The sequence below is a fragment of the Oncorhynchus masou genome, chromosome 29 (assembly GCF_036934945.1).
Source record: "Oncorhynchus masou masou isolate Uvic2021 chromosome 29, UVic_Omas_1.1, whole genome shotgun sequence".
In the NCBI taxonomy this organism is placed as follows: domain Eukaryota; kingdom Metazoa; phylum Chordata; class Actinopteri; order Salmoniformes; family Salmonidae; genus Oncorhynchus; species Oncorhynchus masou.
Window position 1 is genome coordinate 10,160,591 of NC_088240.1, and position 14,279 is coordinate 10,174,869.

At 42.2% G+C, this 14,279-nt stretch overlaps 1 protein-coding gene across 8 annotated transcripts in view; it reads right to left on the reverse strand.

Moving 5' to 3' along the window:
* The window catches only part of LOC135518971 (PTB domain-containing engulfment adapter protein 1), a 224,257-nt gene that overhangs the window by 31,514 nt on the left and 178,464 nt on the right, over window positions 1-14,279 (reverse strand). For all 8 annotated transcript variants that reach the window (XM_064943961.1, XM_064943960.1, XM_064943964.1 and 5 more), the window contains one exon: window positions 11,140-11,222. In XM_064943961.1, the coding sequence (XP_064800033.1) occupies window positions 11,140-11,222 (83 nt within the window). The remainder of the gene's footprint in view (window positions 1-11,139; window positions 11,223-14,279) is intronic.

Sequence of the window (14,279 nt, forward strand, 5' to 3'; positions counted from 1 at the left end):
CACCTCAGCCACACTCAAGGTCCTAAATGATATCTTAACCGCCATCGATAAGAAACATTACTGTGCAGCCGTGTTCATTGATCTGGCCAAGGCTTTCGACTCTGTCAATCACCACATCCTCATCGGCAGACTCGACAGCCTTGGTTTCTCAAATGATTGCCTCGCCTATTTCACCAACTAACTAAATCGGAGGGTCTGCTGTCCGGACCTCTGGCAGTCTCTATGGGCGTGCCACAGGGTTCAATTCTTGGACCGACTCTCTTCTCTGTATACATCAATGAGGTTGCTCTTGCTGCTAGTGAGTCTCTGATCCACCTCTACGCAGACGACACCATTCTGTATACTTCTGTCCCTTCTTTGGACACTGTTAAAAACCCTCCAGGCAAGCTTCAATGCCATACAACTCTCCTTCCGTGGCCTCCAATTGCTCTTAAATACAAGTAAAACTAAATGCATGCTCTTCAACCGATCGCTACCCGCACCTACCCGCCTGTCCAACATCACTACTCTGGACGGCTCTGATTTAGAATACGTGGACAACTACAAATACTTAGGTGTCTGGTTAGACTGTAAACTCTCCTTCCAGACCCATATCAAATATCTCCAATCCAAAGTTAAATCTAGAATTGGCTTCCTATTTCGCAACAAAGCATCCTTCACTCATGCTGCCAAACATACCCTTGTAAAACTGACCATCGTACCAATCATTGACTTTGGCGATGTCATTTACAAAATAGCCTCCAATACCCTACTCAACAAATTGGATGCAGTCTATCACAGTGCAATCCGTTTTGTCACCAAAGCCCCATATACTACCCACCATTGCGACCTGTACGCTCTCTTTGGCTGGCCCTCGCTTCATACTCGTCGCCAAACCCACTGGCTCCATGTCATCTACAAGACCCTGCTAGGTAAAGTCCCCCCTTATCTCAGCTCGCTGGTCACCATAGCATCTCCCACCTGTAGCACACGCTCCAGCAGGTATGTCTCTCTAGTCACCTCCAAAACCAATTCTTTCTTTGGCCGCCTCTCCTTCCAGTTCTCTGCTGCCAATGACTGGAACGAACTACAAAAAGCACTGAAACTGGAAACACTTATCTCCCTCACTAGCGTTAAGCACCAACTGTCAGAGAAGCTCACAGATTACTGCACCTGTACATAGCCCACCTATATTTTAGCCCAAACAACTACCTCTTTCCCTACTGTATTTAATTTATTTATTTTGCTCCTTTGCACCCCATTATTTTTATTTCTACTTTGCACATTCTTCCATTGCAAATCTACCATTCCAGTGTTTTACTTGCTATACTGTATGTACTTTGCCACCATGGCCTTTTTTTGCCTTTACCTCCCTTATCTCACTTCATTTGCTCACATCGCATATAGACTTGTTTATACTGTATTATTGACTGTATGTTTGTTTTTCTCCATGTGTAACTCTGTCGTTGTATGTGTCGAACTGCTTTGCTTTATCTTGGCCAGGTCGCAATTGTAAATGAGAACTTGTTCTCAACTTGCCTACCTGGTTAAATAAAGGTGAAATAAATAAATAAAACTTACAGGAGTGATTGGGGTTAAGAGCCTTGTTGAAGTGCACATCGACAGACTTTTTTTTTACCTAACACTCACATTTTATTCATTGTTACTCATTGAACAAACTGAGATCAATTCCAGGATAGCATTTGGAATCAGGATCAAAATTGCTCCATTCACAGTATCTACGATAAAAAAAAGTGTGTTTTCTGACATTAGTTTTTTACGAGTTACACTTTGTACATTATTTAGCCTTTCTATGGAAACATTTCTCTTTCTGTTCGCACGAGTGCGTATGCACAACATCCAAATACATTTTGTTGTGCACTGTTACAAGGATGTACAGTATAACCATGTGTATGTGACAAATAATTTGATTTGATTTGATTTATAGTGTGTCATTACTGCCCTGTCAGACTGTACAGTATAGTGTCTGTCATTACTGCCCTGTCAGACTGTACAGTATAGTGTCTGTCAATACTGCCCTGTCAGACTGTACAGCACTTTGTCTTTCACTTAACATTCCCACATCATCATAACATCACACCACCCAAAGATCGCGCCAAAGAGGATGGCTGACGTTTTACATGCCCTTAAAACCTCTTGGAACTCTAGGGGCAGTATTTCATTTTTGGATAAAAAGACGTGCCCGTTTTAAGCGCAATATTTTGTCACAAAAAGATGCTCGACTATGCAAATAATTGATAGCTTTGGAAAGAACACACTCTGAAGTTTCCAGAACTGCAAAGATATTGTCTGTGAGTGCCCCAGAACAGGAGCTACAGGCAAAACCAAGATGAAACTGCAACCAGGAAATGAGCAGGATTTTTGAGGCTCTGTTTTTCATTGTCTCCTTATATGGCTGTGAATGCGAGAGGAATGAGCCTGCCCTTTCTGTCGTTTCCCCAAGGTGTCTGCAGCATTGTGACGTATTTGTAGGCATATCATTGGAAGATTGACCATAAGAGACTACATTTGCCAGGTGTCCGCCGGGTGTCCTCCATCGAAATTGGTGCGTCATTTTCAGCTGCTGGTATTTTTCCATGGGATTCTGAGACGAAAGCAGGCTTCCACGAACGGCATATCAATGAAGAGATATGTGAAAAAACACCTTGAGGATTGATTCTAAACAACGTTTGCCATGTTTCGGTCGATATTATGGAGTTAATTTGGAAAAAGTTTGACGTTTTGGTGACTGAATTTTCGGTTCGTTTCGGTATTCCAAATGTGATGTACAAAACGGAGCGATTTCTCCTACACAAAGATTCTTTCAGGAAAAACTGAACATTTGCTATGTAACTGAGACTCTCCTCATTGAAAACATCCGAAGTTCTTCAAAGGTAAATTATTTTATTTATTTGGTTCTGGTTTTTGTGAAAATGTTGCGTGCTAAATGCTACGCAAAATGCTAAGCTAGCTTGCAATACTCTTACACAAATGCTTGATTTGCTATGGTTCAAAAGCATATTTTGAAAATCTGAGATGACAGTGTTGTTAAGAAAAGGCTAAGCTTGAGAGCAGGCATATTTATTTAATTTCATTTGCGATTTTCAGAAATCGTTAACGTTGCGTTATGGTAATGAGCATGAGGCTGTATTCACGATCCCGGATCCGGGATGGGTAGTATCAAGAGGTTTTAACCAAGTGTGCTATTTTGTTTTGCGTTTTTTGTAATTTATTTTTTAAGTTATTTTGTACATAATGTTGCTGCTATGACTGAAAATAATTTCTAGACATCAGAACTGGGATTACTCACCACGAGCTGGAAGAAGATTTTCCTTTAACGAGTCCGGCGAGAAAGATATACTGTTGTCCTGGGAACAGGCACAGATCTCCGTCATTTGTGAGAAGAAAAGACAGAGGAAAAGAGGACGCAGATCGGGATGCCTTTTGAGAATCCATAGGCGAACGAGTATACTCCCACTGCCATCAATTCTACTTGCTAACATGCAATCATTGGAAGTTAAAATGTATGACCTATGATTACAATTATCCTACCAAAGGGACATTAACCTCTTGAAACTCTGGGGGCGCAATTTCATTTTTGGATGAAAAACGTTCCCGTTTTAAACAAGATATTTTGTCACAAAAAGATGCTCGACTATGCATATAATTGCTACCGTTCGAAAGAAAACACTGACGTGTCCAGAAATACAAAGATCTTCTCTGTGCGTGCCCTATAACGTGAGCTTCAGGCAAAACCAAGATGAGATGGCATCCAGGAAATGACAAGGATTTTTGAGGCTCTGTTTTTCATGATCTCCTTATATGGCTGTGAACGCAAGAGGAATGAGTCAACCCTTTCTGTCGTTTCCCCAAGGTGTCTGCAGCATTGTGACGTATTTGTGGGCAGATCATTGGAAGATTGACCATAACAGAACACATTTACCACGTGTCCGCCCGGTGTCCTGCGCCGAAATTGGTGCGCAAAAGTCACCTGCCAGTATTTTTCCATGCGATACAGAGAGTAAAGCAAGCTTCCACGAACTGCATGTCAATGAAGAGATATGTGAAAAAACACCTTGAGGACTGATTCCAAACAACGTTTGCCATGTTTCGGTCGATATTATGTAGTTAATCCGGAAAAAGTTTCACGTTGTAGGTGACTGCATTTTCGGTTCGTTTCGGTAGCCAGACGCAATGTAGAAAACGGAATGATTTCTCCTACACACAGACGCTTTCAGGAAACACTGCGCATTTGGTATGTGACTGAGAGTCTCCTCATTGAAAACATCAGAAGCTCTTCAAAGGTAAATGATTTTATTTATTTGGTTATCTGGTTTTTGTGAAAATGTTGCGTGCTACATGCTACACAAAATGCTATGCTAGCTTTGCATACTCTTACACAAATTAGTCAATTTCTATGGTTCAAAAGCATATTTTGAAAATCTGAGATGACAGTGTTGTTAAGAAAAGGCTAAGCTTGAGAGCAAACGCATTATTTTAATTTTATTTGCGATTTTCAGAAATCGTTAACGTTGCGTTATGCTAATGAGCCTGAGGCTTTAGTCACGATCCCGGATCCGGGATGGGGAGTTTCAAGAGGTTAAGAACTGTAATATATTATGTTTCACCGAGTCGTGGCTGAACTATGAAAAGGATAATATAGAGCTGGAGGGATTTTCAATGCACTGGCAGAACAGAGATGCTACGTCTGGTAAGACGAGTGGTGGGGGTGTGTGTCTTTTTTGATAATTGCAGCTGGTGTGCGATGTCCAATATTAAAGAAGTCGAGAGGTATTGCTCGCCTGAGGTAGAGAACCATATAATAAGCTGTAGACCACACTACCTACCAATAGAGTTCTCATCTATATTATTCGTAGCTGTCTATTTACCATCACAGACCGATTCTGGCACTAAGACCGCACTCAACCAACTCTATACGGCCATGAGCAAACAAGAAAATGCTCACCCAGAACCGGCGCTCCTAGTGGCCGGGGACTTTAATGGAGGTAAACTTAAATCTTAAAAAGCTTTCCAACATTTTTACCAGCATGTCACATGTGCAAACAATCTAGACCACCTTTACTCTACACGCAGAGATGCATACAAATCTCTCCCCCGCCCTCCACTTGACATTTCTGACCATAATTTTATCCTCCTGATTCCTGTTTACAAGCAAAAATTAAAGTAGGAAGTACCAGTGACTCACTCAATATGGAAGTGGTCAGATGACGCGGATGCTACGCTACAGGACTGTTTTGCTAGCAGGCTGGAATATGTTCCGGGATTCATTCAATGGCATTGAGGAGTATACCTCCTCAGTCATCTGCTTCATCAATAAGTGTATCGGCAACGTCGTCCCCATTTATATTTACATTTAAGTCATTTAGCAGACGCTCTTATCCAGAGCGACTTACAAATTGGTGAATTCACCTTCTGACATCCAGTGGAACAGCCACTTACAATAGTGCATCTAAATCATTTAAGGGGGGGAGAAGGATTACTTATCCTATCCTAGGTATTCCTTGAAGAGGTGGGGTTTCAGGTGTCTCCGGAAGGTGGTGATTGACTCTGCTGTCCTGGCGTCGTGAGGGAGTTTGTTCCACCATTGGGGGGCCAGAGCAGCGAACAGTTTTGACTGGGCTGAGCGGGAACTGTACATCCTCAGTGGTAGGGAGGCGAGCAGGCCAGAGGTGGATGAACGCAGTGCCCTTGTTTGGGTGTAGGGCCTGATCAGAGCCCCATAGTGACCGTACGTACATATCCCAACCAGAAGCCGTTGGATTACAGGCAACATCTGCATCAAGATAAAGGCTAGAGCTGCCACTTACAGGAAGTGGGACACTAATCCGGATACCTATAAGAAATCCTGCTATGCCCTCAGACGAACCACCAAAAAAAACAAAGCGTCAATACAGGATTAAGATTGAATCCTACTACACCGGCTCTGATGCTCGTCGGATGTGGCAGGGCTTGAAAACTATTGCGGACTACAAAGGGAAACCCAGACGCGAGCTGCCCAGTGACGCGAGCCTACCAGACAAGCTAAATGCCTTTTATGCTCGCTTCGAAGCAAGCAACAGTGAAGCATGCACGAAAGCACCAGCTGTTATGGATGACTGTGTGATAACACTTGGTAGCTAATGTGAGAAAGAGCTTTAAATAGGTCAATATTCATGAAGACGCGGGGCCAGATGGACTACCAGGACGTGTACTCAAAGCATGCAGGGACCATCTGGCAAGTGTGTAAACTGACATTTTACAACCTTTAACTGACTGAGTTTGTAATAACATGTTTGTTTTAAGCAGACCACAATAGTCCCAGTGCCTAAGAAAGCGAAGGTAACCTGCCTAAATGATTACCGCCCGGTAGCCATAAGTGTTTTGAAAGCCTGGCCATGGCTCACACAGGACGCAAACTGCCTCAACAGATGATGCAATCTCAATCACACTCCACACTGCCCTTTCAGCCCTGGACAAAAGGAACACTTATGTGAGAATGCTGTTAATTGAATACAGCTCAGTGTTCAACACGATAGTGCCCATGAAGCTCATCACTAAGCTAAGGACAAAGGGACTAAACTCCTCCCTCTGCAACTGGATCCTGGACTTCCAGACAGGCTGCCCCCAGGTGGTAAAGGTAGGGAACAACATGCCTGCCATGCTGATCCTCAACACTGGGATCCCCCAGGGGTGTGTACCTAGTCCCTCCTGTACTCCCTGTCCACCCATGACTTCGTGGCCAAACACGACTCCAACACCATCATTAAGTGTGCTGATGACACAACAGTGGTAGGCATAATCACCGACAACTATGAGACAGCTAACAGGCAGGTGGTCAGATAACTGACAGTGTGGTGCCAGGAAAGAACAACCTCTCTCTCAATGGGAGCAAGACAAAGGAGCTAATCGTGGACTACAGGAAAAGGAAGGGCTGAACAGGCCCCCATTAACATCAATGGCGCTGTAGTGGAGCGGGTCGAGAGCATCAAGTTCCTTGGTGTCCACATCACCAACGATCAATCATGGTCCAAAACACACCAAGACAGTCGTGACATTTTTTCCCCCTCAGGAGACTAAGAAGATTTGACATGGATCCCCAGCTCCTCAAAATGTTTTACAGCTGCACCTGCATCCTGACCAGTTGAATCACCGGCTGGTATGGCAACTGCTCAGCATCTGACCGTAAAGCGCTACAGAGGGTAGTGCGAATGGCCCAATACATCACTGGGGCCAAGTTTCCTGCAATCCAGACAGCGGAGATGGGAGTATCTGTCCATAGGACCACTTTAAGCCATACACTCCATGGAGCCGGGCTTTACGGAAGAGATACAAGAAAAAAGCCATTGAGTAAAGAAAAAAAATAAGCAAACACATTTGGTGTTCCACCGAAAGGCATTTGGGAGACTCCCCAAACATATGGAATGAGGTACTCTGGTCAGATGAGACTAAAATTGAGCTTTTTGGCCATCAAGGAGAACGTTATGTCTGGCGCAAACCCAACACCTCTCATCACCCCGAGAATACCATCCCCACAGTGAAGCATGGCGGTGGAAGCATCCTGCTGAGGGGATGTTTTTCATCAACAGGGACTGGAACAAGGGACAGAATTGAAGAAAAGATGGATGGCGTTAAATACAGGGAAATACTTGAGGGAAACCAGTTTCAGTCTTCCAGAGATTTGAGACAAACGGAGGTTCACCTTCCATCAGGACCATGACCCTAAGCATACTGCTAAAGCAACACTAGAGTGGTTTAAGGGGAAACCTTTAAATGTCTTGGGATGGCCTGGTCTAAGCCCAGACCTCAATCCAATTGAGAATCTGTGGTATGACTTAAAGATGGGTGTAAACCAGCAGAACTCAACCAACTTGAAGAAGCTGGAGCAGTTTTGCCTTGAAGAATGGGCAAAAATCCCTTTGGCTAGATGTGCCAAGCTTATAGAGACATATGCCAAGAGACTTGCAGCTGTAATTGCGGCAAAAGGTGGCTCTACAAAGTATTGACTTGTGATCATTTTGACCCCACGGGGTGAGATCTTGCGTGGAGCCCCAGACCGAGGGAGATTATCAGTGGTCTTGTATGTCTTCCATTTCCTAATAATTGCTCCCACAGTTGATTTCTTCAAAACAAGCCGCTTACCTATTGCAGATTCAGTCTTCCCAGCCTGGTGCAGTTCTACAGTTTTGTTTCTGGTGTCCTTTGACAGCTCTTTGGTCTTGGCCATAGTGAAGTGTGGACAGGTGTCTTTTATAATGATAACAAGTTCAAACAGGTGCCATTAATACAGGTAACGAGTGGAGGACAGAGGAGCCTCTTAAAGAAGAAGTTACAGGTCTGTAAGAGCCAGAAATTTTGCTTGTTTGTAGGTGACCAAATACTTATTTTCCACCATAATTTACAAATAAATTCATTAAAAATCCCACAATGTGATTTTCTGGATTTTTCTTCCTCTCATTTTGTCTGTCACAGTTGAAGTGTACCTATGATGAAAATTACAGGCCTCTCATCTTTTTAAGTAGGAGAACTTGCACAATTGGTGGCTGACTAAATACTTTTTTGCCCAACTGTATATATTTTTTTGCTTCCCCTAACTTCAAACTCACAGGTGATGCTCTCCCTATCCCGTTAAAAGAAATTTGACTGGAGTCAACCAGAGAGCACTACAATAACACAGGTACCGAGAAGTAGGACAGAACAACAAACCAGTACTCTGTCATTTCTTGCTTTGTGACTGACAGGCGCCTATTCTATCAACAGATCACTAGAACATGCATATCATCCGTTCTAGCGGGAGAAGGCTACACTGACTTTCATAACTAACGAATTGAAACTTCAAAATTAAAAGAAGCCTAGTTAATTAATGAAGGGGAACAGTAGCGTGTTATTGGCTATTAAGCCGACGGCCGGCGCTTATGGAAAACACTGATACCCTTTTCTATTTTCTTACCAAGCCCTTTATCAGTTATGAGCAATGCTCTGGTAATGAACGGTTGTCTCCAAAAGACCAGTGTTCTGTGTTGCTATGGGGTAAAATGTCTGTTTTGTTCAGGGAGGGTTCGGAGGAACCTTTGTCCTCTGCTGAAAGACTTTAATGCCCTCTTTATTATGCCAGATGGCTCTGTAGTTCTCTACAATCACACAGAACTGGACAGGGTGCAAGTATGTTTGGAGGCATTTGTGGGCCCATCACTAAGAGGCAGGGAATGGTAAACAGCCACTGTGCCTGGGGAACACTTCACTGACTACTTTCTGCGTCAGCTGAGAAGCCATAAGTTCTTTGTTATGCCAAACCTCTCAATAGACTCCTTAAACGCACCCTACTGAGTCTGAGTTGATGATATTGACAAAGTATCAACTTATATTCCTGAGAAAGTAAAACCCAATAAAAATTACAGTAGTGGCAGTATTGGAGTACCTTCAAGCCAAGCTGCATTAAATATTGTCCATGAAAAGGTAATGTAATCAGAAGCAGGAGAAGTGGTCTGTCTAGCCTGATTACTGTCTTTATTTACTCATTGTGTGTCTGACAGGGCTGTGGGAAATTACAAAGCTCAAATATCACTAGAAAACCCTAGGCCGCCTGGGCACCAAAATTGTCCAGCAGGGTCTTTGGACTTATCATGAAAACAGTCTTTTTGGTGTTAATTTAAGGTAAGGGTAAGGCATAAGGTTAGCCGTGTGGTTGTGATTAAGGATAAAAGTAAAACAGGTTTTTAAGAAGAGAAATTGTAGAAATAGGTGGGGTTTATGACTTCGTGTCTGTGTTAAGTGGTGGAACAGATGGAGGTAAATACAACAAGATGTTGTTGTGAAACCACAACGGTCAAGTCAGACATGTTCAGTACCACGGTGCTCATGTAGATTATGCCTGTTAGCTCCAGGTATAATAACAAGTAGCTCATTGAACACAAGCTACTTGACTTAGAAATCTCTGAGCCATAACATGAGACGTAATATGATCTCGTATTAACATCTACTAACCATGTGTATGTGACATAGACGTAATATGATCTCGTATGAAACTCTGGGGGCGCAATTTCATTTTTGGATTAAAAACGTTCCCGTTTTAAACACGATATTTTGTCACAAAAAGATGCTCGACTATGCATATAATTGATAGCTTTGGAAGAAAACACTCTGAATTTTCCAGAACTGCAAAGATATTGTCTGTGGGTGCCCTAGAACGGGAGCTACAGGCAAAACCAAGATGAAACGGCAACCAGGAAACCAGCAGGATTTTTGAGGCTCCGTTTTCCATTGTCTCCTTATATGGCTGTGAATGCGAGAGGAATGAGCCTGCCCTTTCTGTCGTTTCTCCAAGGTGTCTGCAGCATTGTGACGTATTTGTAGGCATATCATTGGAAGATTGACCATAAGAGACTACATTTGCCAGGTGTCCGCCCGGTGTCCTCCGTCGAAATTGGTGCGTCTTTTTCAGCTGCTGGTATTTTTCCATGCGATTCTGAGGGGAAAGCAGGCTTCCACGAACTGCATATCAATGAAGAGATATGTGAAAAAACACCTTGAGGATTGATTCCAAACAACGTTTGCCATGTTTCGGTCGATATTATGGAGTTAATTCGGAAAAAGTTTGACGTTTTGGTGACTGAATTTTCGGTTCGTTTCGGTAGCCAAATGTGATGTACAAAACGGAGCGATTTCTCCTACACAGAGATTCTTTCAGGAAAAACTGAACATTTGCTATGTAACTGAGAGTCTCCTCATTGAAAACATCCAAAGCTCTTCAAAGGTAAATGATTTTATTTATTTGGTTTTTGTGAAAATGTTGCGTGCTAAATGCTACTCAAAATGCTAAGCTAGCTTTGCATACTCTTACACAAATTAGTGATTTGCTATGGTTCAAAAGCATATTTTGAAAATCTGAGATGACAGTGTTGTTAAGAAAAGGCTACGCTTGAGAGCAGGCGCATTATTTTCATTTTATTTGCGATTTTCAGAAATCGTTAACGTTGCGTTATGCTAATGAGCATGAGGCTTTATTCACGATCCCGGATCCGGGATGGGGAGTATCAAGAGGATTTATTAACATCTACTAACCATGTGTATGTGACATGTACAATTTGATTTGATCTGAAGTAGATCTGGGCTTAATGTTAATCTGCTTAACAAATGGGGAAGAGAAACAAAATGAGTGCTCACCTTTTTTCCTGTTAAAAGCCCGGTTCATACTGGAAAAACCTTGTGTCTTTGAGATCCCTCCTGTATATTTGCCAATATTCCACCTGGAAGGAAAACACAAAAACATTTCAGAAGCCTTTTAAATCTCAGACCCTCAACAAACTAAATCTGGAAAATGTTACTACCTGCGGCCTACCCCGGGTTTGGCCGGGTTAAGGGCGTCATTGTAAATAAGAATTAGTTCTTAATTTACTTGCCTATTAAAATAAAGGTTAAATAAAATACATTAGAAAGAAGCATGATCTGAAGACAAAAATGTAGTCTACTTCAGAAGAAAATGTTATGTTAGCTCCTGATGTGGCTACGCTAAACGGCTGTTGGCTACACTAGTTCATTTAGCAGACAGGATTACTTTAGAATTCCCTGGAATTATTTTATATTATTTAATAGTATGAAGAATACAATTAAACAACACTGAAAAATGTAAATCATTTTCTCCAAACGATTTGAGGGAGATCGCACATGCAACTATTTTGTGTTGAGCAGTTAACAAAGAAAACAGGTACTCCTATATGCTTAATATAGTTATTTATGTAACTTTAGTTGTTCTACAAACGTCGGGCTATATGTTTTGATTTTTAATACATTGTAAGGCTGCATGATGAGACTAATGATGATTTGAAAAAAGTCACTTGAAAAGGCATGAGTTCTGCTTTGTTTTTTTCGCACAGTCTGTACACACTCCAATAGTCTCTCATTCACAATTTGACAAGCACTTCATATTGCCTCAAATTTCACACCAGCATCCCCTTTGTGGCCGTAATGCACCCTAAAACATAGATGCCTTTTGCAGCCAGTGTCAGTTGTGCTCTTCTCCCTATGTGCTGCGCAATCCAAAGTGTCGCACACTCACACTGCTCTCCGTACAGGTTACAAGTTAAGACAGACATATCGGGGACACAACTTGTGTGCGTCCTTATCCAATTCTGAGGTGCATATTGAAGATATTGGATGAATTGTCCACATTTACTTTTCGTCAGCCAACAAGATGAGTAGGCCTAACGAACAGCAAAAGCACTAGCCCATGTCAATCCACTATCCCCCATAGTACCAAAGTCAACCTATTCTATTCTGTGCGAGAATTAAAAATTCCAAAGAATCTGGGACAGTTGTGGGATACGATAGATCCCAAATTAATGCAACCCTTAGCATATTGATTTTAATTCAATGTGGCGGTTGCAACATCTTAGAACATTTAGCTTAAAATGTTAATAAATGATTAGGCTATTTATTCACATTATAAGCACAGCAAAGCGCACATGGTAGTAGGCTATAACCTGGAATATTTGAAGGAAAATAAACTGATGTTTGATGTCAGCCTGTGATTTAGGAAACCCACCCTCTGACAGAAAGCCAATGTTTAAGAAATCAGAAAATCCACAGATGAAAACTTGGGCCCACCTGCAAAACACCTTGTGTTTACCTTTGGGTTAAAGCCGTTTACCATCTTAGTAGGGGAGTTGACCATTTTGGTATTTTTGATGGCTAGACTTGTTAGTCACTGTCGATATATCACACCAAAACAGGTCAAAGGTCAAAAGAAATCAACTACTGCTGGTCGACTTCGTAGTAACAGTAAATGTCACTTAAGACCATTTTCTGGACTTTTTTATTATTATTGGGAGAAAGTTGGTGGCTGCATGAATAAATCCAACCAAAGTAGATTAGTTAATTGCAGCAAAACGTAAGACTTCTTATATCAGCAAAGTCATGAAAAAGTTGTAGCTTTCACATAAAGCAAGGTTCAATGCAGTCATATTAAACTCTGCTGGATATAGCGTACATGTATGAACAGTGAATGAACGTACATGTATGAACAGTGAATAGGTAAAGGCATTATCGGGTTATAGTACATACATGTTCTCTTTGAACATTTGCTAATGATCCCAAACAAGTGAGAACTTTTAATACCAAAAGGTAAATGGCGATAAGGAGGAGAAGCTCAACTTAAAAGTTCTGTTGCAACCTTGCAATCTCTCCACAACATTTTTACTGAGTACGTATGAATGAGGAATCAAGACTTCATACAACAAAGCATTAAGAGCATATCAACTTTGCAAGGTTTAAAATGGTGTCCACATCACCAACAAACTAACATGGTCCAAGCACACCAAGACAGTAGTGAAGAGGGCACGACAAAAGCTGGTCCCCCTCAGGAGACTGAAAAGATGTGGCATGGTTCCTCAGATCCTCAAAAAAGGTTCTACAGCTGCACCATTGAGAGCATCCCGACGGATTGCATCGCTGCCTGATATGGCAACTGCTCGGCCTACGACCGCAAGGCATTACAGAGGGTAGTGCGAATGGCCCAGACATCACTGGGGCCAAGCTTCCTGCCATCCAGGACCTCTATACCAGGCGGTGTCAGAGGAAGGCCCTAAAAATTGTCAAAGACTCCAGCCACCCTAGTCATAGACTGTTCTCTTTGCTACCCCACGGCAAGCGTTACCAGAGCGCGAAGTCTAGGTCCAAGAGGCCTCTAAACAGCTTCTACCCTCAAATCATAAGACTCCTGAATGTCTAGTCAAATGGCTACCCAGACTATTTGCATTGCCTGCCCCCCCCCCCCCCACCACATCACTCTCTGACGTCATCTATGCATATTCACTTTAATGACCTATTACCTCTACCTACATGTACATACTACCTCAACTAACCGGTGCCCCCGTACATTGTCCCTGCACTGGCAGCCCCTTGTATACATTGTTATTTTTAACTGCTGCTCTTTGATTACTTGATGCTTTTATCTCTTATTCTTATTTTTTTGAAACTGCTCTGCTGGTTAGGGGCTCGTAAGTAAGCATTTCACTGTAAGGTCTACACCTGTTGCATTCAGCGCATGTGACGAATTGAAATTGGATTTGAAATGCCAATTTGCAAAATCTATGTTCTTAACTCTCACAGATGGCTACTATACATACGTTCTGCCTCAGAAGTTCGACTCAATTATTTTGATAGTTGCTGCTTCTTTCTTCATCTCTGTCCTTCCAGATATTGATGAAGTACCTTCCATGGTGATAGAATCCCGTCTAAGCCAGTGATTTCGGGGAAAAGGTAGAAACCCATTTCTGAGTCAACTTCATTACACCTCAATATGTTTC